The sequence below is a fragment of the Echinococcus granulosus genome, assembly GCF_000524195.1.
Source record: "Echinococcus granulosus chromosome Unknown EG_S00016, whole genome shotgun sequence".
Classification (NCBI taxonomy): Eukaryota; Metazoa; Platyhelminthes; class Cestoda; order Cyclophyllidea; family Taeniidae; genus Echinococcus; species Echinococcus granulosus.
The window spans coordinates 566,120-590,651 of NW_020170396.1; the positions used below are offsets into that span (position 1 = coordinate 566,120).

General features: G+C 44.5%; 3 protein-coding genes across 3 annotated transcripts in view; 1 reads left to right on the forward strand and 2 right to left on the reverse strand. All coding sequences in view use genetic code 11, as the record gives it.

Moving 5' to 3' along the window:
- Positions 1-309: 309 nt before the first annotated feature.
- Positions 310-9,099, forward strand: EGR_03200 (U11/U12 small nuclear ribonucleoprotein; the record flags this gene model as incomplete). Its single annotated transcript, XM_024492449.1, has 11 exons — positions 310-480; positions 513-677; positions 708-806; positions 836-965; positions 1,032-1,176; positions 1,214-2,420; positions 2,456-2,681; positions 2,977-3,302; positions 3,862-4,062; positions 5,962-6,375; positions 8,938-9,099. 11 exons carry the CDS (start codon positions 310-312, stop codon positions 9,097-9,099), a joined length of 3,246 nt encoding a protein of 1,081 aa, XP_024353123.1.
- Positions 9,100-9,134: 35 nt separating this feature from the next.
- On the reverse strand, positions 9,135-22,456 carry EGR_03201 (hypothetical protein; the record flags this gene model as incomplete). The annotated part of the gene is made up of 8 exons (XM_024492450.1): positions 9,135-9,269; positions 13,847-14,079; positions 15,144-15,384; positions 16,958-17,109; positions 18,124-18,197; positions 20,000-20,168; positions 21,535-21,628; positions 22,373-22,456. The coding sequence occupies 8 exons, from the start codon at positions 22,454-22,456 to the stop codon at positions 9,135-9,137; spliced, it is 1,182 nt and encodes a 393-aa protein (XP_024353124.1).
- A 627-nt stretch (positions 22,457-23,083) lies between these two features.
- Positions 23,084-24,532, reverse strand: part of EGR_03202 (hypothetical protein) — a gene marked incomplete at both ends in the record, with an annotated part of 2,965 nt that continues 1,516 nt past the window's right edge. The window contains one exon of the mRNA XM_024492451.1: positions 23,084-23,222. Within this exon, the coding sequence (XP_024353125.1) occupies positions 23,084-23,222 (139 nt within the window). The remainder of the gene's footprint in view (positions 23,223-24,532) is intronic.

The following is a 24,532-nucleotide window of genomic DNA, read 5'->3' on the forward strand; positions in this document are numbered from 1 at the left end:
TTGACCGTATAAAATCAATGCATTTTGTAGTGATTGTTGCGAAAAAAACGTAACACTATGAAGGGCAAGTATTCTTTTGTTTAGCGTTGAACTAAATCTTCGCTCTTTAAGGACTTTGACAGTTATAAAGATTTGCTGCGTAGTCAAAAAGGGAGTGGCAAAACTTTCGCTATTTGCTCTCGATTATTACTTTTGTTTTTGCTCCCCCTAAACTCTTGTTTCAATGGTCACTTATCCGGACTTTTGGCGTCGCGTTTAGTTGGGTTCACAACTTTTGACGTAATTGGTTCTGTACATATTGTACATACGATGGCTAGAAGCGAGCAACTTGGCAAACAAAATGTTTCAAAAAATAACGGAAATTCAAATGTTGTAAAGGTGGGGTTGAATGCACCGAAAGCGACTGCTGAGCAACTTAACCTTGCTAGGTTGCTTAACACAAATTCCGATGAAGGTGACAAGCAGTTCAAACTCAAACAGGTGATACAGGATGGTGTTGTTTATTTTTTTAGATTCAAGAGTGCACAGAATGTGACTTGGAAGAAGCCATTTTGGCCCTGCATGATGCAGATAACAATGTTCAGCGAGCGATTGAGAATTTGATCGATGCGAAATATGCGAATGATTGGCAGGACACGATAACGAAACGATCAAAGTCGAAACGCCACCCTGTTCAGGTAATTACACTCTAGTCCTATTTTCTTCAGAAATCTAAGCCTAATGCAGGGGCTGATCGGTCTAAGGGGGATTCTCCCTCACCATTAAATTGCAAGAATGCTGCTGCGCTTTCGGACAACGTAGCACAGGTAATTTAGATATTGGGATATGTTTCTAGAAATCCTTGAAATTGTATAATGGGAAGGGAAGTAATAAGCAGGCTACGAACGGCCAGAGTAGAAATGGTCCCACGAACGAAACCGCTGTAGCCAAGAAAGCACCTCACTCAGAAGCTACTTACATTGAAAGTAATGCCTCGTCCGTATATGTTTTTGTTTTTTATTAATTTCTCCAAGCAAATATGTACTTTTTAGACTGGGATATCGAGTGTGGGGAGTGGAAAGGTGAGGCCATCGAGGTTGTCAATTCAGCTGCTAATATACCGATCAATATTCACGATGACACAGAGCTTTTAAAACTTTTGACCTGGGAGTCAGTTGAATCTTCTTCAGAAAAGTGGTAGGTCTTCGCGATTCCGTTCATCGGTTTTTTTTAGTGATGAAGTAGGGGGACAGGATGAAATGAATGTGGGCGTGAAGGTTAAGTCCGGAGACGCAGAGGTTAATGAAAGAGCGCCATCTAACCCACGAACAGAAGACCAAGTGAAAATTGTCAGGGACAGGCTGTTTAAAAAATATGCGAGGAGCTCAACGCCTCCATCCTCTCATGTTCCTAATACGCCGGTCTTCTTTGCACCCGGTGCTAGGAATACCACCTTGATGGGAAATACTTCTGCACTTGAGAATGGAGCTATTCAAGCACAGGTGCTCCTTCATGAAAGAATTTCTGGTTCAGATGTGAAGGTGGATCAAGATGCTGACCTTTCGAGGTCCAACCAAATCCCCAAGAGGAAATCCCTAAATAACGAACAGAACTTCAATTCTCAGGACGGGGTTAAACCGCCTGATCAGTGCAATTTTTCACCTGCGATGAATACTCTGCTTCAGTCAGTTCGCAGCATACAGCAGAATTTGCAAGCGGATCAACCTTATCCCACGCCGTTGCAGAATGCTTCGGCTCATAAAGAAACCTACACCAAGATTCAAGACCATGGCTCGCCCCACAGTCGTGCACAAACTCACCCTGTAAATAACTTTGAAGGTCCCAAGTCGTATAGTTACAATTTGTTGGGGGATTTGTCCCAAACGGTGAAACAAGTGAGTCTGGAGATGCAAGTTGGAAAGACGGACGCTTTCACCCAATCTATTTCTTCAACCCAGTCAGAGAATGTCGTGTCGGCGCCTTATTCCATGCAGCCAACTAAACAGACTGTAACTCAACCTCCTCAGATGAACAAAACGATCTCTGCTATGCCCCCAAACGCAGGTCAACAGCCGCTACCAACGACCCAACCTCAACTGCATCCTGTCATGCACCCTGGTTTCCCGACACTCTTAAGTCACTTACAACCAAATATGTCCCTTTTCAACTTTCCTGGTGGTTCAGGTCCTGCTGCGCCCCCTCATTTATTCGAGATGGACCATTTTCAAGCTTTACAACAGCAGCGGATGCTGTTTGAGATGCAGCAATCTCAACATCCACCTCAGCATACCCAAACTATTGCCAACGAGAATAGCCTTCCCAATGCTTCTGCTGATGTTATTTCATCGACCAAATCTACCGTTCCTATGCACCAAGTGACAACGGCTAATGTCGGTTCTGGCATCACGTTTTTGCCGTATTCCGGTGGCATGGTCCTAATGGTAAGATTGCTTCTTGCATTACCTCATTTTTATAGAATGGGTACCCAAACGCCTACTTGGGTCAGCAACAACCCTCTCAGGCCGGTGGTTCGCAGAATCAAAGCCCGGGTCACGGGGGTTCTCCCCTTTCTCACCCATCAAACCAACAACAGTATCCGAAGTCCATTAATTCGCCCGCTAACTATACCGGATACCAAGGTCTGAGGCAGCCTAACTTCGAAGAAGTTGGAGACATATTCTACTCAAACTTAGCTAAGCAGAGTGAGTTTCCTTTGTTGGAAGAGTTTAATGTTGGAATTTTATCTCAGGTGCTATTCAGTGGGACCTTTTATCTCGCAGCATTCTTAAGCTCCATTACCATAAATGGTTAATTTTATCTAGGGTTGTGGAATCAGCCTTATTAACACCACTAGCGTGGCGTGCTTTCTAAGAGTTGCGTTTTGTGTACTCGGTAAGCCCACTTCTCATCCGTCGATGCTTTGCCATCTCGTCGCGTTTTATGCATCTTGGTTTTATAACTATTGTAAGTGCGGAAATGTGCAAAATAACTTTTTAGTGGCGTACAAACATACTGCAAGCGGCGTTCAGGGTTTTTACAACCCACCAATGCAACAGCCATCAAAGCCGGGTGGTGGGCCTGATTTGTCATTGGGTGGTAAACTTCAGCAGCAGGCTCCGGGTCTGTCGTCCACGCAGCAGCCGCAGGTGCCGACTGCTGCGTCTGGCGTGCAGCCTCAGGCTTTGTATCCACAGCAAGCATCAGGCCAGTACTCGTTTTTCAGTCAACCTTGTATGGCGATGGCTGCAGCAGCAGCCGCAGCTCAAAACCAGCAGCAGTCTCAGGGCGCGCCTCCGTCTGGTACTCCAGGGCCTAACGGCATGGTACCAATGCACACGAGGCCAACGCATTAGACGTTCGGAATGGTCGCACATTTCTCCTTCATATCCACCTTATCTCCCTTGTAAAAATGTCTACTTTGCCCACTGGCTTATTTGTGACGTGTACTCACACCCATATTGTAACGCGCTTTCAAGGTTACGTGTGCGTGCTTGTCTGGTTTGTTGGTTCCTTCCACTCTTTCGCCCTTCCCTTCTCTTAATCCCAATCTCCTCTTGGTGCTGTTTCAATGCACTGAATTGAAACTGCAGGCCTGTAGGTCGGACGTCTTTATAAAACCTCGGCTAAATGCTATGTTCATACGCATGCATACTGTACTATCCATCACCTCATGCACTGAAGAAATATATTTCAAGAAAATCCTATTGCGGATTGCGTGTTTTGTGCTTCTATTGCGAGTGGTTCGTTGCTGCGTGCGGTGCGTGTTGTCACGGCTTCCGTCCGCCTAGCTAGGGTGAAGGTCGTAAGTAGGCGGCTTGGTGTTGCGATGGATAAATCACGTCACACCATCAAAAGGGGTGAAGGCACTGCCTCCGCTTTTAGGATCGTTGGTGTCCCTACGTCTTCGACCTGGGCTTTTACGATCCGCTAAAGTCGGGGAGCATAGATGGCATAGTGGGGGACGGTATTCCACCGCATGACAGAGCGGTTTGTAGCGCTCAGGTCTCGCACTATCGCCCGTCTAAGGCTGCCTTCCCGGAAAACGTCTTCAAGCTCTGGAGAAAGGAGGATGATATCGACAGAGTAAGTGACGAATATGTAATTTACTACATATTAGGAATGGTGTTGTATAATCAAAGGTTGATTATTAGGGTATTAGTTATAAATGGAAATTAGGTTCGTTTTATAGCGCTTTGAGCAGTCGCAACGCTGTGGTCTGCCGCTTGGGGCGACATTCACAAACTACTTGGATTGTGGTATTTGTGGTGAGGTCAACCAAAAGACAGATGGGCTGCCTAGTTGTGATTTTTGTTTCTGATTTGTTTATCTTTCTTATGTGCATCGATTGTTTTGTTTACGAACCAGTGCATGCATTCGCCGAAGGCTGTGTCTACTCCCGTTGCTCAAGTCGTGGTATTTTGTTGCTTCGCACAACGTGTATACTCCTACTGCCATTACTCATCTTAAGTAGGCCGCAAGACTAGTCTAAGGTGTGGTATCCTTAAAGTGACCGAATGTGGTATGCCACTTGTGAAGCCTTACCTCAATCTTCGCGTCTCTAAACGATTCCTGCGCATAAATAAACACGTCGTGTAGAGGGTGTGATACAGCCAGATTGCGTCACAACAGTTACTCCTTCCCTAGCTAGCATGCTCAAAACAGCTATGGTGGTTTTAATTTTTCTGTGACAGCTCTTAACAGCAGCACAGAGGTATTTTGGTGGTTATTCGAAAATACTGTGGCTCCAATGCCTAGGTCAGCTCACATCGTCACGTGAAGTCAAAGCTTCCCAATCTACTACAGAGAGCCCTTCTCTGACGCCTCGGTGCTCATCGATTCCTTCCATCCCTTCTCACATTTTATTTGTTTGTAGTCAAAATAAATCTGATTTTTTCAAGTAGTTGACTATGGATTGGTTTTCAAATAGTGTCGGGACCGCTTTTAGTTTCCCCATCATCATTGCAACCGTTTTTTTATGGAAAAAAAAAACGATTTTGTGTAACCTGAAATACGTGGTTCACAACGCTTCTGACTCAACCAGTTGAAATCGAGTGCTTGTGTCCCCACCCACTCACCCGGTCGTCATAGCGATCAAAAGAATACAACACGATTTAGGATAAGTTTTAAATACTTTTTTTTTAATTGCCAGAAACAGGCGTCTGTTAATTTGGCATGCGATTTTTGCTCTCTCTCTCTCTGCTATCGAAGAGCACAAAACCTGGGTAGCAAAGCATCACATGCTTTCCTCATTGTAGATTAAGCACCAATCAGGTTTTATTTCTACCTTGCAAAAAAAACAAATCTTTCAGCTTGGTATTGGCAAGTGGCAGGTTTGGCATGCTGTGAGCACTAGCAGGCAACGCAGACGCATCAGACACCATTAATTTAGATGGAAGGCAGCAACAGTGCCTACGCGCATGCAAGAGCGTGTAGTGATAACATTTCCACTCGTATCCATAGATAACTTCAATCACACCACTGTACGATGGCGGAACGCTCAACTACTTGACACCGGAACACTTGATTGCCATACACCTTTTAGACATGACGTTGACTATTCTGGCCGTGGTGGTTCCTGGTCCACGATTACGCCAGTAATCCCCGTGACCACCTAGTCAGCGCATGCAACATCTAATTCTGGACGCCTGATCGCGGCTTCATAATTTTTCGTGTCATGAAATTGTATAGGCGACGAATATTTCTACGGGAACGGTGAGCGCATTCCTTCACGATGCATTTGTCGCTTTGATGGCTCGCTTTGGCTAGCAAGATGCTCTTACGTAACGATGACAAAGTGAAGCGGGTTGTTCTGGTACAGTTTGGCCACAATGCTAGATTTTTTTCCCACGCCCAAGCTTTACTCGTAGTGTGTAGACGGTGGAATAAGCGTGGCAGTAGACTACGCAGCAGAACACATTTTCCCCTCCTTGAATTTTTTTTCCTTTCTACTCTCGCTTGAATGTTAATGTTTTGGCAACTTAGGTTTCTCTCTTTATCGGACGCCTTCATCCGAGTGTGAAATACGAGGAACTGCGTTCTGCGCTTTCCCGTCTCCTTGCTAAGGTAAAGGAAGCTGAGGCTGAAGTAGAGGAGCATCGAAGCCGTCGGCATCGCAATCAACGTCACTGCAATCGCGATCGGTCCCCGTGGCAACGGGAGAACAGTAGCGGTGGCATCGTTTCCCTCTGGCCCCTGGTGCGGGTGGTGAAACATCCCATTACCGGCGCATCCAGGGGTTATGCCTTCGCCTGGTTCAAGTCCTCTCGGGATGCCCGTCGCGTCCTTGAGGCTTGGCGGGCTTCGTCTAGCCTCTTCTGCCCTGCACGCTTTGCTCTCGGTGATGGTGTAAAGGTCGACTTGGCTCAGGTTTTCGGCGATATGCCATGCTGGGAACAAGTAGGCACTTGCCTGTTGATCTCACGTTTATGAAATTCGTTCCTTTGTAGGACGAGCTTATGGTTCTCTGATTCACACTTCCTTTGTGCAATAATAGTCGCCTTCTCATTTCCAAGCAAATTGGAGCTGATAAGAGACTGGGTGATGCAACTTTGTTGAACTTCACTTTCCTTCACTGCAGTGTCGTGACTGTTATTCCAGCTCGTAAGCATATTGGTTGTAGTTTGCTGAAGCTGAATAAACACGAAGTTTAGGGAGCGTGATCGCGATTCCGTCCAATTGATTGGTCATCGGGGTTCCGCATAAATAAGTTATCTTAATGATTTTGAAAATTTAGATGAATATGAAAGAATAACTATAATAAGTAGTAGTTCGGGCGCGGAACGTTTATTCCTCTTTCCCCTTTTCACATACGTAGGTGTTATTATGGTTGGAAAGGTCCGTGGACAATGGAACAACGAGAGCCTCTAGGTTCGCGTTTTGTTTGGGAGCTCTATCTGCGTGTGTCGCAGTCTTGAATGTTAATATTCACTCCAACTATCCATGACCTGATTTGCTGTTACCAAAGCCAGGCCATCTTACTACGTCAGTAGCTCAGTCACGCCACTGATTCTTTACCTTAGAGGTGGAATTACTATCGCTTTGTGACGTGATTCGTGACTCCCCTTCCCCTCTCCCCAGCAGTCTCGCCATAAGTTTACCCTGTAGCTATCATTGTCCAGCTGAGCCACAGCCAGACCATCCAGTTGTGGGATTGAAATTTGTGCTAGGCTTAACAACTTGTCCTCAACTTCTCACAACATCAAGATCCTCTCAGCTTTGGGGTTTGTCTCACCAGTCGGCGTTTCAATTGCGTTCAGCCCCTAGGCCAAGCCACATCTTTTCATGGCTTTATCTTGGCTGTGGCTTCCTGCATCCGTGTATCAGCACAATGCAACACTCAAATTACTCAGAAGATAAGGTGATATGAGCACCCGGGAGCAATCTAAATCAAGGGTAGGCATCTTCATCGAAGGGCTTGGGAGGAGGTAGGGTGGGATTCAAGTTGTCAGGATGGGCGGGAACTAAACTTACGAATGCCTCATTATCGGCGTCCGCTCTTCCATGTCGAGTCATGTAAAGGTCCCACTCGTTTGCTTCATGGTACATTTCATTACCGCTTTTGCAGGTTGCATGTGCACAATTCTGAGTCATTTTAGCAGCGCACAAACGTGTGCTCCACACCCTTTGTGCGCTCTTCGGGGCATAAAAAGGCTCATCAACCCGGTTAAGGCGCCATCCGGCTACCCGATTGGCCAAAATCGCGTGTGCGTCCACACCCACCTCCATCTTAGAACCAAGTAATTTGAACCTACACGGAGTTCTTATACATTGCTGAAAGATAGAGGTGGTAGATAAAGGCCGATGACTTAAATTTCCTTGCTCAACCACTGATTGTCAGATGTCCCGAGTTAATTGCATTGTAGAGGCGAAAGCTGCAACAGAAGGAGCAATCTACCTACGTCGAGACCTGACTTGTCTTTTGGGCCACTGGGATCGTTGCGTGTGTGGTGTGGTGTGGTGTGTGCATGGTGCTCTTCACACCACATGCCCCCATTCACACGCGCCTCAGGAATCAATAGGCATGGGGGTGGGAATTCGATGATCGTCACTTGAGGGAGGCTTCGATGGCGATCTTAGTGGTATCCACGTGCGGCGTTTTTACGATGATACCGAAAGACGTTATAGTGCACCGAGTTGTGCCAAAAATGAACTCTTATTTCAGGTCCTGCATCAAATTATGGCATAATCGGCGATATCACTGTCGCCTGATGTATTGCCATCACACTAGCCATTATGGTATACTAGAAACTGATTCCAGAACTTGTGGAAATACTAACTACCAACAAGTGTTTACAGATTCTTGGCTTGACAAATAAAATTGAGGCAATTACTAAGCTTTGGTTTACATTATTTGCGATGATTAATGCACCAAAACAGAACGACGGTCTTGGCGGCTAGCCTTGTCAAGAATTGGCCCTACTACAGGCTTTCCTCGCACAAAATGGTAAATGCAAAGTTTGGCTTTTGGCATATGTGACGCCTGGCTTTTGAGGATGTGTTGCACATGTCAGTTTGGAAGTAGGTCTGCTACCTACATACAGAGAGACTGCGTGATCACTAGCATTATATCCTCCCCAACGAACTCTGTGGTCACTCCTACTTCAACCCTCACAGGTTTCGCCATTAATCAAAATTGACAACGAAACAGGAACGAAGTTCATACAGTGAATACAATCTGCTATGGAGATATTGTGTTCTCAAAACATATGTTCCGTCTCCGGCGCTTTTATTGCCATCCTCATCTGATACTTGGAAGTAGTATCGAGGTGTACCGGGTCGACTCACCTCCCCCATCAATGCAACGCCAGAGTCGGCTCCCAAGAAGAGATAAAGTACACTGGTCCGAAATTTAGTTCGGGGCTGAGCTTACTGAAGCCCAATGTCACCAGCGTTGTAGTCAAATTGTTGAGACTCAAGAGTCGGTATGAATGAGTCTTTACGATTACTCTTCTCTTTTAGCTGATCATGGAGCCCTCTTTCAGCCGGAGCCTGCCAGGCTGGAAGCCACGTCGTTTGGGTGGTGGACTGGGTGGCATGAAGGAGTCTGGACAGTTACGTTTTGGTGGCATTGCGCGGCCCTTCCGAAGACCTTTTAGGAGTTTTCGTGACGGGGAGGGCTGAAGTTACTTAGGGGGAATGCGTTGCACGAATGCTTTTCACTTTTTACGTGGTGTTTCACCAAAATTGTGATCTTTTTGTGTGAATAAATTGGTTGTTCTTTTGTCGTAGTAGTTTCTTGTTCTGGGATGTTTCATCCACTTAAAAGTGCGTATTTCTTCTTTAAGGCAGTGCTATCGAGTCAAAGCGTATAATTCTGCGTTTTTTATGAGAAATACAGAATTTACTCGATAAATATTAAAGGAATCGAGATATATAGAACGACTTTTAAACGAAAAAAAGTACGGAGGACAAACTGTTTGTACTTCTGGAAGGTCCGCATCTGAAATTGTTGCAGAGTGATTCTCACGAAATTGGATTTAACAGTTGAAGGACTGCGGGAGGAGGAAGAGAGTTAAGTCGAAGGTTTATTGTAAGTACAAGCTGGGAGTCAAGGTGCACGGTGGGCTTAGGGACCCATAATTGCGATTATGTGAGAAATCAGTGAAATTAAGAGATCACAAGCCTATACTCTCCGGTGCTCACTGCTGGCTAGGGGCTGCTTCTTGAGACGGTCAGGGGGGAATGACGTCTCAGTCTTCTGCATTTACCATAACTCGCATAGGCTGCCTTTAGCTCTTCTGTGATGCCCATCATCACAACTTTATTAGACAAATGAAGTTGTGCGTTGTTAAACTATACGGAAAACTCGGAATTCAAAATATAGTGAGGTGGTGCTTGTTGTTGGTAGTTCAGACTGATCATGCTCTTCGTTTTTCGGGATAATCATCAAGTGAGATCTTGACTCCCACGTCGCGCATCTTGGGGAGTAACTCAGGCGCTACAGAAATGCTCAACTCTGGTTCTATCGGTTGATGACCATGGCGTAGTAAACTTCGAAGGATAGCCCTAAGACATCTAGACTTTATGTTACACTTGACCCAAAAACCCGATTATAATGCCAAAAAGTAGGATTGTTGAATAAAAAGCAGAGGGAAGTCGCTTTATCCATCCTGAAGTGAAATGATGAGGATCAATTCTTTTTAAAATCGAATTTCCATCTTTAAACCGGTAATTTCTGTGGTACAGTAAGAGGTGTAGTGTAACCGCCTACGATACAAGCAGGACCGACATGAGGTGACTCAAGCGTTCCTCCCGATGATGATGACGAGTCCTCTATGAATACTGACAGTTGCATTGTGCGCAATAACTGATGTTCACACCTTGAATATTGCTCCGGAGACAACAAGAGTTTCTTTATGCTGTGGGGCGAAGCTATTAAGACAAGTTGACATGATGACACCACCGCGCTTATTTGCCACGAGGCTAGGTTGAAGTGTCAGACAAAAAACTACTCGCAACTCTTTATTTTACCTGTGGAATTAAGAAAATTTCTAACTAATTTCCTCCTTCTACAGAAAAAGTCGGTAGTAACAACTACCTTGGTCATCGTGTAATTGCTGCATCTTCACCGTAGCCTACTGTAAGGTACTAACCAAGGTCTCTCGATCTATGGCATTCTGCATAGCAGATGGAGGTTCACAGACCGAGGTGGCACTTAAAAGGAGTCCGGGAGTATGTTTATCGTCGTGTACTGTGTTGAACTCCTGAGATGATTGAATAGAAACCCTGGACCAGCTTACTGTCGTGAGGAAATCTCATTTTGACCTGATGATGAGTTTTGGAAATCGTGTTTTAATTAAATAATAAGAGATGGAAATTCCCAGTTTCCACAGAAGCATGTGGTCACCTTGCAAACACCGTCGTAACTGTAAAGAAATGATGCGGATTGGGACAAATTAGTTCGGGAATTATCGGTGCTTTTCGTCCACAAAAAACCCCTTTTAATCAATTCAGGTCAAGTGAGAACATAAGATAGCCTCAATCTATCTCTCAGCCTACCAAAGTCGACGCTAGGATTTCCTTGCTCCCCAACTTCGACAACAAGAGGAAGAACAGACTCAATGCAATTCAAATGCTTTCATAACATGGCGACACGATACAGTACTCACTACCGAGATTTGGGCTGCCCAGTCAGGAGTAGGGGGAGATAACAGAGTTGGAAGGCGGAGGTGGATGGGAAGGAGGTGGAGATGGGGCGAGAGGGAACAGGTATACGTATACGTTGGAATAACGAGCCCACACATACAGACGTTGAAGAGCATAAAAGGATGGTAGCGGCAGGAGTAGGTTGTGATTGATTGTTTGACTGATTGATTGGTTAATTGAAGAGAGGGTAGTCAACAAACGCTATTTAACAGTTATGGAAGATCGCGAATTCAGTAGGGAAGCGGATCATCAAGACCTATAAAGGGCAAATAAAAGAATATCTAAAGAACGCCAAAATGTCGGCTGGTAGTTGCAATCCAGATCTGATTAAACTACACCATGTCAATGGGCCGATTAGTTTTCCAAAATCATTGTTGCAATGATCTAGTCTGTTTGCAACTACTTCGGCATTATCTCAAGGTGGATTCTGTTGTGTTGACAGTAGAATTGGTTACATTTAGGCGCTACACATTTCTGTATCCTCTACAGGGAGTAGTCACTGTTTCAGGACCATGAAAATGTCACAAGATTTGCCATATGATCGAATGACGCTTTAAACTGTGTCGATGGTTGGACCTACTAGAGGCGGATAACAATACCCCTAACTATTTATTAATTTTTTTAAACTTGCTGCATAACATACAGTTTGGCAGATAAATAAGACAACCACCATAGCTCTGAAAAGTATTGGGGATCAAAGGTGAGTGTTTCGAAGGGAAGAGGGGTGCTGCGGTGCCGCGAGTTAAAGCAGGCTTTCTATCGATGATGTCGGAGTTGCTGATGATATTTGCCGGGACGACATTTTTAGCAGGCGAGGTGTGAAAAGACCCAGAGGAGGGAGAGAATCGAGGGTAGTGATGGAGAAGGGACCAGCGGTTCTGACACTCCTGCGACGTCGACTCCATCCAGTTTGGGCTACGCACGCTCTGCTGCAGGTTGTAAAATTTGTTGAAATGGGGCACGTTCTTGAATAATGGCAAAGTAGCAGGATTTACCTCGGTTGGAGAAGGACGGTGGGGTTGTGGCATGGTTTGGTAGGAATTCGAAGAGGAAGAGGCTTGAGCATCTGCAAGAGGGAAAATCAAATTAGGTATTCTCGATGCATTGTGCAGAGAACGAGTAGCGTACCATGGAAGGGGTCTACCAAAGGCTGCGGACCAGCGGGATAGAAGGCAGAATTTCTTGAGATAGGAAGTGAAGGTGCACTTGTGGTGGGACAAGAAGTTGGATTAGGCAACACCTCACTGGTTGACCTTAAGCCTGGACGGAAGTATGAGATATACATGAATATATGCGTGCGCACCAAAAGAGCGTTTCGTTGATTGAACCAAACCGCCACGTGAATCGATACCTGCAATCGTCTCACGAAGGCCCGAGAGAGGAACACGGAAGGGTGATTGGGAATGAGGGACAAATGCGGCTAGAGGTGGTTGCGATGCTGTTGACTCCGCATTACTCCTCAGCGATCCACTTTTGGATTTGCATTCTATAAATATCAAAACAGTCGAGAACACCTACTGAAGGATTTAAGTAGCACTCCCGTGCTAGAAAAATGGGCTCTCGCATTCATTCATTTGTTTCTGCCTAAAGCAGGGTTTCCTCTATTGAGTAAAAGAAAAAGTTTGCTTAAATATACACTGGCACAGATCACTAAATATATCCCACCTTGACTTAAATTAGGCTTTCGCAGACAGATGTCTCCCGTTTTGAAGAGCTCAGTAACTGTTGGGATCACAATAAATCAAGAAGGTACTTAAAACTGCCACGATTGGGTGAACATATACTGGAGGCATGGATGCAACTTTTGGTGAGCCGCAAAACCTATTTGTTTTCGCAGAATACTTAGAAAGTAGAATATGCATGAAACGCTTATTGTGAAAATCTGTCTGTCGCTAAAACATGCCTGTCGAGACGGGGCTCATCATTTTCCACAAGTGGACCCCCAATCCCACCGCAGGTGGCGACAACAGGAGATTGAAGTATTTAAGGGCACAGAATAACCGCCAAAGGTCACATATAGCTGTTACAAGGGCACCGGTGTCCTGAACGAGAAGCTGACTGCAGATTAAAAAATTTCGAAATGCACCAGAAGAAAAAAATGTGCGTGATGCAAGCTGACCATCGCACGGGTATTTCCACGTTCAAGGAAGAGGCAAATTAATTTAAGACTGTGAAATACAAGCGTGTGCCATTATGTGAGGAGGAGAAAGTGAAAAGTAGGTGTTACTGCTACATAACTTTCAAAATAAACGAAGCGTTGAGGTAGTAGCAGTTGCAAGGGGTGAGTCACGGCCAGTTAACACCACCACCTCGCGATTGTGTTAACACGCATGTCAGAAACACAAATGGCTGCTTCTTGCCTTTTCATTTTGGGTAATAACTTGCCAAAAAAGGCAGACTAAAAACCCACCTGAATTGCGATTTGATTGAGTCGAAGTAGAGGAGAAGGTGGTTCTAAGGTGAGAAGAATACAAGACAACGTGAGGTTGATTTAAACAAACGAATGTAAATCAGTGTAGCTAGGCTCCGCCAACTTACGGGTTCAGAAGCGGTGAATCGTAGATGGATGTTTGCTAGAATAGAAAGAATAGGATGAGCTTAATTACACTTCGAATAATTAAAGTACAAGGCTTTCTCTCCTGAATTTATCTTTGGGAAAAAACTGTAATCTGCAGGCACTTATAGCCTTATTAGTCGCTGATCCATTTTAGACGGAACCTACCCCTTCCAAGTCTGGAAGAACTGATTTGAGAAAAAGTTTTGAAGACGAATGTTTTTTTTTTTGGAAAAAAACTGAACACGGTAAAGCACTGAGTGGTTCACTTTTCAAGGCTGTAGAAGACGAATGAATTTCACGCAAAAAAACAAACAATAAATATCTGCCTTTGACCGAAAGTGATCGCCGTGACGAAACTAAACTAAACTGAGGAGACGCGGATTCCAACTGTGTGACAACTGATTACAACAAGGTAAGGATATGCTGATTCGCAACAGGCATCCCAAACGCTCAATGCCAGTCATGAGTGTTGAAAGAGGGCAGTAGTCACTTCTTTGGAGGTAGTAATTTTCCACCCGAGAACAGTACCTTGGCTCTATGCTTCGTCTAGTTGATAACATCTTAACGCAGATTTCCCCCCGACTACCGGTTACGGGCATGGTCGAGATTAAAAGCCATCAGAAAGGAAAAAATCCCTTCAATATCGCATGCCTGTCATCAGATGGCCTTGCGGCACTTCGATGTTTATCTTAATTCCACACAGCACCGAAAAAACCTGGCAAACGTGTTCCCATGTTCCGTGGCATCTTCAGTCGGTACCTGGAGCACTAAGCTTTCGACTTTGGCATAGAAAGTAGGCAGTCCAGGAGATCAACAAACTAAACACTCATGTGGCACTTCAGATACTTTTACACAGTCAAATTCACCTTACAAGTCAAGATACCTTTGGCAAGTGTTAGTCGCCTTCGCCTCTTACCGCCTCACAAAATTTAGATCTACTCAACTCGAGAATGGGTGATTTATCTACCAAGTAACTAAGGAAATAAAGATGCATTGCGATTGACTCACAATGGTTGAAGAGCGAGATGGCGGACGCTTCCGAGAGAACGCTCCGTTCGTGCCGACACGGATGCGCTGCATGTAGAACTCATGCAGATGGTTGGAGTTCGAATCGACAAAGTGGTTCTGCACATCCAACAGCTCTCGCTCCGATTCAGGCAGCGCTGCTAGATTCAGGCGATCCGCGACCGTCGAGGCGATGGTAGAGGAGAGGGAAGAGGCGGAGGAGAGTGGTTTGGGGGGACGCGGGGGTGGAGTGTCGGTGTCTAGGCTGCTGTGTTGTCGCATCTCGGAGAGGCTGGACGAGGAACCACTGTCTCGGGGCGGCAGAGTGGCTGAACGGGGATGGGGGGCGGTCGCAGGGGTGGTGCTGCTATCGTTCGTTCGTCGGTCATCACTGGGGCGGGCTGGAGGGTAAAAAGGGGAAAGAACAAAGGCACTAGAGAGACTTGCGATTTGCAACGTGACCACCCATGCTCAAGTAATGCAACAGCATCATCATGAGTTGCTGCAAAACAATGATACAGGTCCAACATCTGCTGTAGGCTGTTGCTACTCCAATTTCCTTTGAAAGAAATCCTAAAACGATATTTATTGCATTTCTCTTTATTTACTAGAAGAGTATTAAACAGTAGATATCTTTGATATTTTAAGCACGTGATTTGAAATTCATGTAAGTTCAGTAAGACGGACGCAAAAGGCGTCTACAGAGGTGATGAAACCAAAATAGAGAAACGGGGAACAAATGAAATGTGAGGTTCAATTCAAATGATAGTATCATGCTGAAAATTAATAAAACTGAACGGTGACGATGAAGAAAACGAGAATTGAGAGCATTGTGACAAGCAGAATCAACCTGTCAATCAGTCGATTCGAATCAACGTATTACAGAAGAGGGCGAGCGATAGCTAAAACGCAAGCTAACAAGATCCTGAATAAATTGGCACGAGGATTTGTCTAATGGATCGAGCCATGCTGGAAAATTTATCAACTGATGAACTGTGAAATGCCCAATTTCCAGTCAAAATACTGTTTCGTCGTAGCACCAGCCATTAATCCCCAACGCCGCCTTTGCCACATTGTAAGGAGGTAAGCCACGACGCAGGACAATTGGTGCCAAGCCCGGTTCAGTCAGTCAAGGACCCGGAAAACTTATGGTTGAGAGAGCTTTACCGTGAAAGACCACGCAGCCTTCCCATCTTAGAGTCCCGTTCATGCAATTGCAATGCTGGATCGTGCAAGTGTCGCCTAAAGACGTGATGTAAAACGCCTCCAGATAGCGGTACTATTAAACCAAAAACACTAACTTTTTAGTATTTATTTACATGAATTCAATTTGGCGAAGGAGTTCTGAAAAAATCACTCCGCATTACACAAAAAACAGTAATGTAACAAGGTTGAAAGGCGGAAAGTGGCTCAATTTGCACGATAATTCTCCTCCAGTAATTGGATTGTTTACTTCGCCTTGTCATTTCATTCAGGCTGATTGGGTGTGGCCTGGACGATGACCGCGACGCAATTCACTGCCGCTAACTTACACCAACTTCGGGATGTGAATGCAAGCAGTACAAATCAACATCAAGCTAAAACAACTCAACCGAATTTCAGTTCAGGGTCTCCACAAGGCTGCTTTACATTGATGCATCGTATTTCAGTGCCGCACTGTTGTGCAAAACATTTGCAACTAGTGGGAAAAACCATCTCGAGGCCTCAAGGGTAAAAATACGGTGCATTTGTATGATTGTCAACTCGAAAGGCCAAGGCTTCAGTCTTTGTCCTCATTGCAACTAGTCATCACACAATTCGGCTCTGTTCAGAATTCCTGTGTAGCTGATTCAAGATAAAGAGTGTAACGACTCCCAACCGTCCACAGATTGCACCGCGTGTTAACCAACCGCACCCCGACCGGCCAAACACCAGCCATTAACTGTTAATATTTCGAGTCGGCTACGCTGCCGCGCCACGGTTATGAGGGGACCCCGATTTTGTAATTTCTTCAAATTTACCCAATTTGACAAAAAAAAATTAGTAAAGATGTTTGGAACCACCAAAATGATGGCGTACTTCCAAAATTAAAAGTGACTCTGCCCATGAGAATCGAATATGTCACATACAACCGTGTGACTGGCCGCAGACAGTAACCACCACCGTGTTTATCAGAAGTGCATTGCAGCGCAAGCGTGAATCACTGCAAGGCGACCGCATTGAGAATGTTCTCGTCTATGCTAGGGCATGCGGGCAACAAAAAAGTAGGTTGGTGTCATGCACGAGAATTACCAGAGGCCCACTCTTCGGTCGTCTGACTACCGTTTGCCAGGTCGATTCATCCTCATCTTCGTAATCTAATGACGATGACGACGGCAATGAGTCAACAAAACACAAAAGAGTCTTCCCATTAGAGTTATTAGGGAAGCTGTGGGTTATAAGGACTGCAAACAAGTAATCATATCAACCTACCCCGTTCTTCCACTGTCGAATTTTCCTCGGACTCCGGATTCTAAAAAAAGGACATGGAAAATTTTGATGAAGGAGCCTACGCATGGAGTGTGTCGGCCACTTGGCGACAAAATTACTTAATTTTATGTTGTTCCTCCAGCCCTTTCCAGTCTTCTGTGAAGTAGACACAAATAGTGGTACGAAGCTCGGACTCCGCACCTACGATACTAGTCTCTCCGCTCTTCTGCATAAAGCAATTCCGAATTTACACTCCTTATAATGTCTTAGATACTAACTCAGGTGGTACAGACTATTAAAAGCCCTTTGTCGAAAATCCTCTTCCGCCATTCTTAGCTTTCGTCAACGGCAACGGGTTCCTGCAAGTTCGTAGAATTAATATAGACGTTTAAGTCTAGACTTTGAAAGTAATTATTAAGGCCTGCATCAAGATAACCATTCACAAAAAATCGCATGCATCGCCGAAACTCATTTCCTACCCGTACAGCCTACCCGACCCAGCAGTTTTCAGGAACATGCTGTTTCCAAAGCCTTCATCCTCACTTTACCTAAATTAAGCCCCCTACGCTACCGTACTAGGAGCCATATCTGGTGGATTATCAATAGCAAGCCTACGATACGAAGGACGTCTGCCATTAGTAACAGGTGGAGTCATTTCAAAAGCTGATTGGGGAAAGTGGTTGGAACCGACGACGGCTCTATCGAGTGGTTTTCCCTACGAGTTTACTGAGTCCTGTAGTAGCACAATGGTTTCCAAATTCCTCGTTTTTCAACAGGTGCTTTCCTCAAATAGCCGACACTGCATGCACGAGAACGAATAGGCATGAACGCAACCAACGCACAGTTATAAATATTTATGATCTGAATCAGTTGAATGACGTTCTATCCGAAATGGGGAAAGTGGCCAGGAACAGATCTCTCTCCTCAAGAAGAGAAATTCATTGATTGTGCGAAAAGGAGGCGAGGGTAACTCACTCTATCAGTTTGACATTCCACGGTGGTGGTCAGAACCTTTCCCTGATCTTCACGAACGCTGGCAAGATCCCGTTTTAAATTTTTCTCCCTGTAATAAAAAAAAAGAGGAAAAACGGTCCCTTAATGTCATGAAGTCCTATTTACAACATTTACTACCCGAGTCTGCCCACTCTTCCGAGGCTCAACTACCTGCTCGTGTGACGGCTTGTAGCGTCTTCATGAGTAACTCGAAGGTCACAGTCCTAACTTCAAACGGTAATCCCTAGGGTAAATCTTGCACGATGACTCATTTTAAGGACAAATTCGACCTCGCCAAGGGCAGGACAAAACCCAGAAATCTCTATTTCACTTATCGAAGCAATCCTGAAAAAAATTACTTTCTTTTTCCAAAACCCAGAAACAAATTGAAATTGGAACTAAAACCTAAATAAATCTGAACTACACTAGCCTAATAAAATCTAGTGTAGCGGCCTCCTCTAGAAGCCAATTGAACCATAATTTACCTACTAAGGGGAAAAGGATTAACCACCACCTATACTTTGATGCTTAATTCTACCACTCTCATCTCAAACTTTAAATCTGTACATAGTAAAGTTCACTAGGGCTAGGGAACTTTAAAAGGGCATGCTCACGATAATTGGTTGCCTCTAAGACGTTCTGACTCCATGCCATGAAACAAAAGTCAAGAAAACTCTAACCGAAGGACATTATTGACGTTAAGAATCGGGTGTCAATTGTAAACTGCACTTGCCTCCTAATTTAACTGGAGGAGGGGAGAAATTAATCGTCTGTACTTTAATGGCGAGTCAGTCCCACCATCCCATACTCCCTTCTCATCACAATTTTACGACTGATATAAAACACATTCAAACACCAAACAGGATATTGCTGATGGTGATTATTTACTCATCAGGAATACTGAATTTATTCACTGAAAGGAAGATATAAAATTGAAAACAGACATCGGCTGCCTGCCAATAAAAAGTTGGTCGAAACTAGCGTAATGACTCATTACAGGAATATTTTGGTCAAAATTCACTTTAAAGATAATGACCTAGGGGGAAAGGCAAAACAACCATTCGTACTTTGGTGAGGAGGCCACGCCTTATTCCCATCAAAATAATAGATGGATGGATGGATGTTTTGTATTGATCTACCGCCTTAGCGAAAACGAAGTGGTTAAGAGGCCTTAAGTAGCCATTCTGGGTAATCCAAACACTAGAGTGGGAGCATAGAGAGCTCAAAACGTATCACATTTCTAGGTTCTATAAAAAGCTAATTCCATCTTCAAAGGGTGACGAATTATTCCAAGAGCGAAATCTGGGGGAGAATGATGGGTCGAGAGAAGGAGGTTAATTATTTTTGCTTTATGACAACTACTGCTTCATGTCATTTTCCTTGCAATCCTGTGATGGGCTTCTTCCTTGTGTGGAGGGCGAAAACGGTTCCAGGAGCCAAAAAGGTTGGTAGCTTTAAGCAGAAGGCATTTACAACTATTGGTGGCCCCAAGAATCCCGAAATTCAGTAATCAGTCAAAATGCAGGGGCAAAAAAGGAAGTTATTTATAAAATATTTACTTAAGTCTTGATTGGCAACCCATCCCAAGAGTGAGTCAGACAACGCCAGGCTAAGGATAACTTAGGGGAAAAGAGGGAAAAGTCCACGCGATCTTATATTGGACTTTTTCTATTTTATCTAAATGGATCCTGATTTTACAAAAAAGACTGACCCTCCTGATGAGCACCAAGATGGAAGAACCGAGAGTTCAAATCGATGATAAATCCTGGAACCTAAGAATATCACCCATGTTCAAGTATAACTTCAGGCTATATTGAGGAATTGTCACCTCCTCAAGCGTCAAGCGGCTAACAAAAAAGGCTTCGACCCTACTTCTTCAAAGTGCTCCTTGGCACGGCAGTACCAATCGGTAGAGAGGCTAATTTTCGCAATGAATACGCTGAAAATGAAATCAAGTGCTTTATGAAATTGGCTGATTTGCCGTAAAAACGTTCACCTCTCCTCTTTTGGTAACTGCCTACTTTACCAAGCAATCTAATAGCTAAAAACCTATTTTATTTATTTACTCCAGACCAAACCAAGCTTGGAGCCAACCAACATTAACAGCAAATGGTCAAAAAGTGAAGAAAGAACTCGCCCAGATAGGAAAATCGAGGCGTAACAAATGTGATACTGGTCATAAAAATATTAGACGTAAGATTTCAAATGTTGGAGGGATTTCAAGTTTTCACTATTAGAAAGGAAAAAGAACGGAGTCAATCTTGGGTAATGTAAGGATGAAAAGACCTTGAGACAGCGAACCTCTGGAGTGCACTTTCATACAGTGCCAGGAGGGAAGAGTATTTGCTTTGGATGTCGCAGGGGCGGGGATCTTCAGTCAAGGTCGTCGGCGCTGTTGTCTCCTCTTCTGTCTCCTCGGTGTCTTCGCCCTGTTCCGGCACCGGGCTCAGGCGACCTCTCTCATCTGAAGGCGACGGCGTCTCAGTACCACCCAGCTCGAGGGTAGCGGTGGGAGCGGTGGCTAGGGTCTGCGCATCAGCCAGACGCGTCTCAAGATTGTGGCAGCGTAGACACAATCGCTCTATTGCTTCGTCCGCTGCAGCCTCCTGGTCCGTCAACTAAAAGCGGAAAACACCAAAACATCATTCTCTCCTCTGGTACAGCAGACGTTCAATGGATGTGTGCTTTTGATCGTTCTCAGTTTCTAAGTCTTCTCGGCCTTTTTACACCATTATGAGAGAATCATTTATGAATTCCCACATTTTAAAGGAGTAAGTTAAGAGCTACGCTGATGTGAATGGTGTATTTTATGACTCCATGGTACCGGAAATGCAGGTAATTCTAACCATATCGTCTCGGCCCTTGATCTTCCAACCATATCTACAAAGCCGTTCAACTAGCTACGCAGACCTGAGGATTACCCGCAATTTGGCTTTCAGACTGGCGGCACCCAACTCTGCTCATACCTCCACGCTGCTGGTCACCAACTCTTCTGTAGGCATAAAGTAGACCCACTTGCAAACCAAAGGATCCTACCATCCAGTACATCGTGGATACTTAGCCAGCTCTATGACTATTTTGAAAAAAATTAATTACGAACATCTGCACACATCCTTTGGCATCAAAGGTAACTTGAGTGGCAAAACTTTGCTCCCGCAAACATTTAAATATTGAAATCACTTTTAGCATTGCTAACGCCTGAATTCGGCATCCTCCAACGCCTACAAAAATATTGCCTCTATATTACTTACCATTGCGGTTCCACATTCTCCTTCAGTCTTCCAGTAAATCAAAGCTCGTATGCCCTATTAAAGTACAAAGTGAACACACCCATAGAAAGGATTCCAGTTTATTGCTTGATGCGTTCCAGAACGCTACTAAACAGTGAGCAGCAGATGTGGGCTCACTTGTGAAGTGAAGGCTTAAATTGGGAAGAAAATTGAACAAATAACCCCTGTTTGGGGAGCACAAATTTGGCAAAAAACACCTTTCTTCTTTGAACTGGAATTATAGATAAATGACATTATGGAAGCATCTTTTTGCTACACAAAATGGCGAGTGGTAAATGATTTGGTAATCAATTAGAGAGATAAGCGGGTGAGGATGCGCATGAAAGAGAGGGACGTTAGGTGTAACAATTTCACACGCAAGCAACACGAACGAGGAAGAAGGATAGCAGTCAGTCATGTGAACAGAGACTGCCAATCTGATCCGAATTTTGGGATTTCGTGTGATTTCGTTAAGCGACACTTAACCCTCACAACAGGTGGCGCGCGTGGATTACGAATTGAATTCAATATCTTCGGAGGGAGGATACTAAACCTCAGTTGTACAAAAAGTGCCTCCTCAAAGCTGCTAACTGGACAGTATTATCAACCAATGAGGCGAATGCCTCACTCTACTTATAATGCACAGCAGTTCCCAAGTTAGCAAAGCTTAGGGCCTTTAAAATGACACTCTGGAAAACAGCAATTAGCGATAATAAAACTCGAACATTTAAAATGTGGTATAGCAACAATCATTAAGATTGACAATTACTGGTAGCTGTGAGCAAGGTACCAGAGACTCGAACTCATTTATCAAATTCCTAAATTCCCTTGTTCGAGCTCAGCGTCACAAATATGTGACTCCTCCTATTCCTTATTACCTTACGATAACTAACCGCACCAAATCTTGCGTTAAAACATGTCGGTTGAGTTTAGAACAAAGAAGATAGACTTAGAATGATGTGCCTGGTCTGCAGACATGCATATTTCTTAGATTTACTGGAAAGTATAACCAATTGAAAAAGTCAGTGACAACTAATTCCACATTTGATTTGTGGGCCATCTGGAATGCAGTAATCAAAATGCCTCTGAGACTCCGGCAGTACGCATGGTAAAACTGGCAATGTTCAGGGACAAAAACAAAGTGGGTCAGTTAATGAATTTGAAACAAATATCAAAGAACCGAATCTAACACATTGTAGGGGTAAGACGGTCTACCAAATTCGGTGGTTCCTGAGAAGACACGATCTACTATTCCAAGCACACAGATGAAATATTGCTCCAAGTCTAAAGTTGATGGCATACCGGCCACGTTAAAGCTTACTGGTTTTTCGTTACTCAGGTCACCGTAGGTGAACCTTCACCAATTAGAAGACAAAGTTTAAAATTGCTTGTTTCTACATTTTGAAATGTAAATTCTAATCGAACCCCTCAAAACTTGTGCCTGCAATTTCAACGAGATAAAAAGAACTAAGAAATTACTCAGCCAGGACTAAAAGGGACTGGCGAATTCAAATAACTCACAAAAGCATTGGTTAGACCACTAAAAAATGATAGAAACACACGCATGTATAAAAAACCGAAGTCCAGAAAGTCCCTAATACCAGAGGGATTACAATTAGCACTCGAAAAAGAATGAAACCGCACAAGTAATTGGAAATGATAGGTGTGTGTCAAGTTAATGCATAAATTAATGAATAGACAGAAAAGTAAATGGATGAGTGAGTGAATGAATAAATGCACGAATGAACAAATGAATGAATGATTCCATGGACAAACTGTTACAAAGAGGCAGATTGGCAAGGCTTTGTACTGCTTGATGTAAGTGACTTGATAGGTGAAAAAAAGCAAATGGTTACATTGAAACAGGAGTAGGTGGGTGGAGGGTCGAAAAGATGGATGGATAAATCAATGTATAAACTTAGGTCAGGTAGTGAATAAATGGAATAGAGTTAATAAGGGGGAATTCACTCAATCAGAAGGAATTTACTCACTCGCTGTCCAAGACGCCGAACACGCGAACGCAGCCGCTTGACTTGGGCCTGAGCACTGATAAGGTCCTGGGCTAAGCACTGAACGAGGGGCATCGCAGTCCGCGGCACCGCCGCCTGCACCCGTGCTCGCTCCGACTCAGAAAGAGGGCTCGTCCATAGATCTCCGCCCTCTTCCACCCACGTAGCCTTTTCACCCTCTTCCAACCTCCCTAGTGCCGCCAACACTACCTGCGCCAGGTGGTTGTGGTGGCGGTGGGGCAAGGAGGCACAAGCAGCGGTGGTGGTAGGAGTGGTGGTAGTGGTGGAGGAGGAGCAGAGACCGGCGTCAAAGGAGGCAGAGGAGCACGAAGAGGAGGCTTCGTCGGTGTCGGTCTGGCGAAGGGTCCTTTCTTCAGCTTCTTCAGCCTTCTCAACCTCCTCAGGTTCGGTATTGTTGGTTGAGGCCGATGCCGAGGTGGTGTTGGTATAGGGATCATCCGATGCTGACAAACCGTCGTCCACCTCGTCGTTGTCCTCTTCGTCGTCCTCGTTATCAGAGAGGCTTGCCTTGGCAGCTGCCAGTGAAGCGTCCACCAGCAGTTTACGCAGTGCCTCTGTCGAGTCATCGTTCTTCATTTAGTGCAGAAAAATTAAAATACAGTTGATTGATATTTGCGGTATATATGTGAGATTCGCCCAGACCGCCTATGCTGCTAGACCTACAGGCCATCTGTACCTTTAAAAAAAGGCTACTTCAAAACTCGTTTGCTTTACAACGTCTTGAACCGTTGCCACTCCAAAAGTACATTGGCGAACGAAGACTTTTAGGCAATGCGGTTGTTTATTTACAGTCGGTTCAACAATGGCCAGCATCTCTGAACACCCATTTCCACAGCTGCGAAATCATCATTCCAAATACCCTCATTTGATTGGTATTTGCTCTTTCAAAGGAGATAATTCATCGACAATAAATGTTCATTGAAATAGTGTGTGTTGTTAGAGGTTAGTATTTATCAGTACAGGATGCACAATGCCATGTTGTCAAAACCCGACCGTGCATGCAAACAATGAACGAATTCTCACAGCACCACAATGAAATTTGAGGGCAAAATAAAAAAGTTATTGTTCATATCTCCACTAAATCACAGTTTTTTGTCCACAACCAA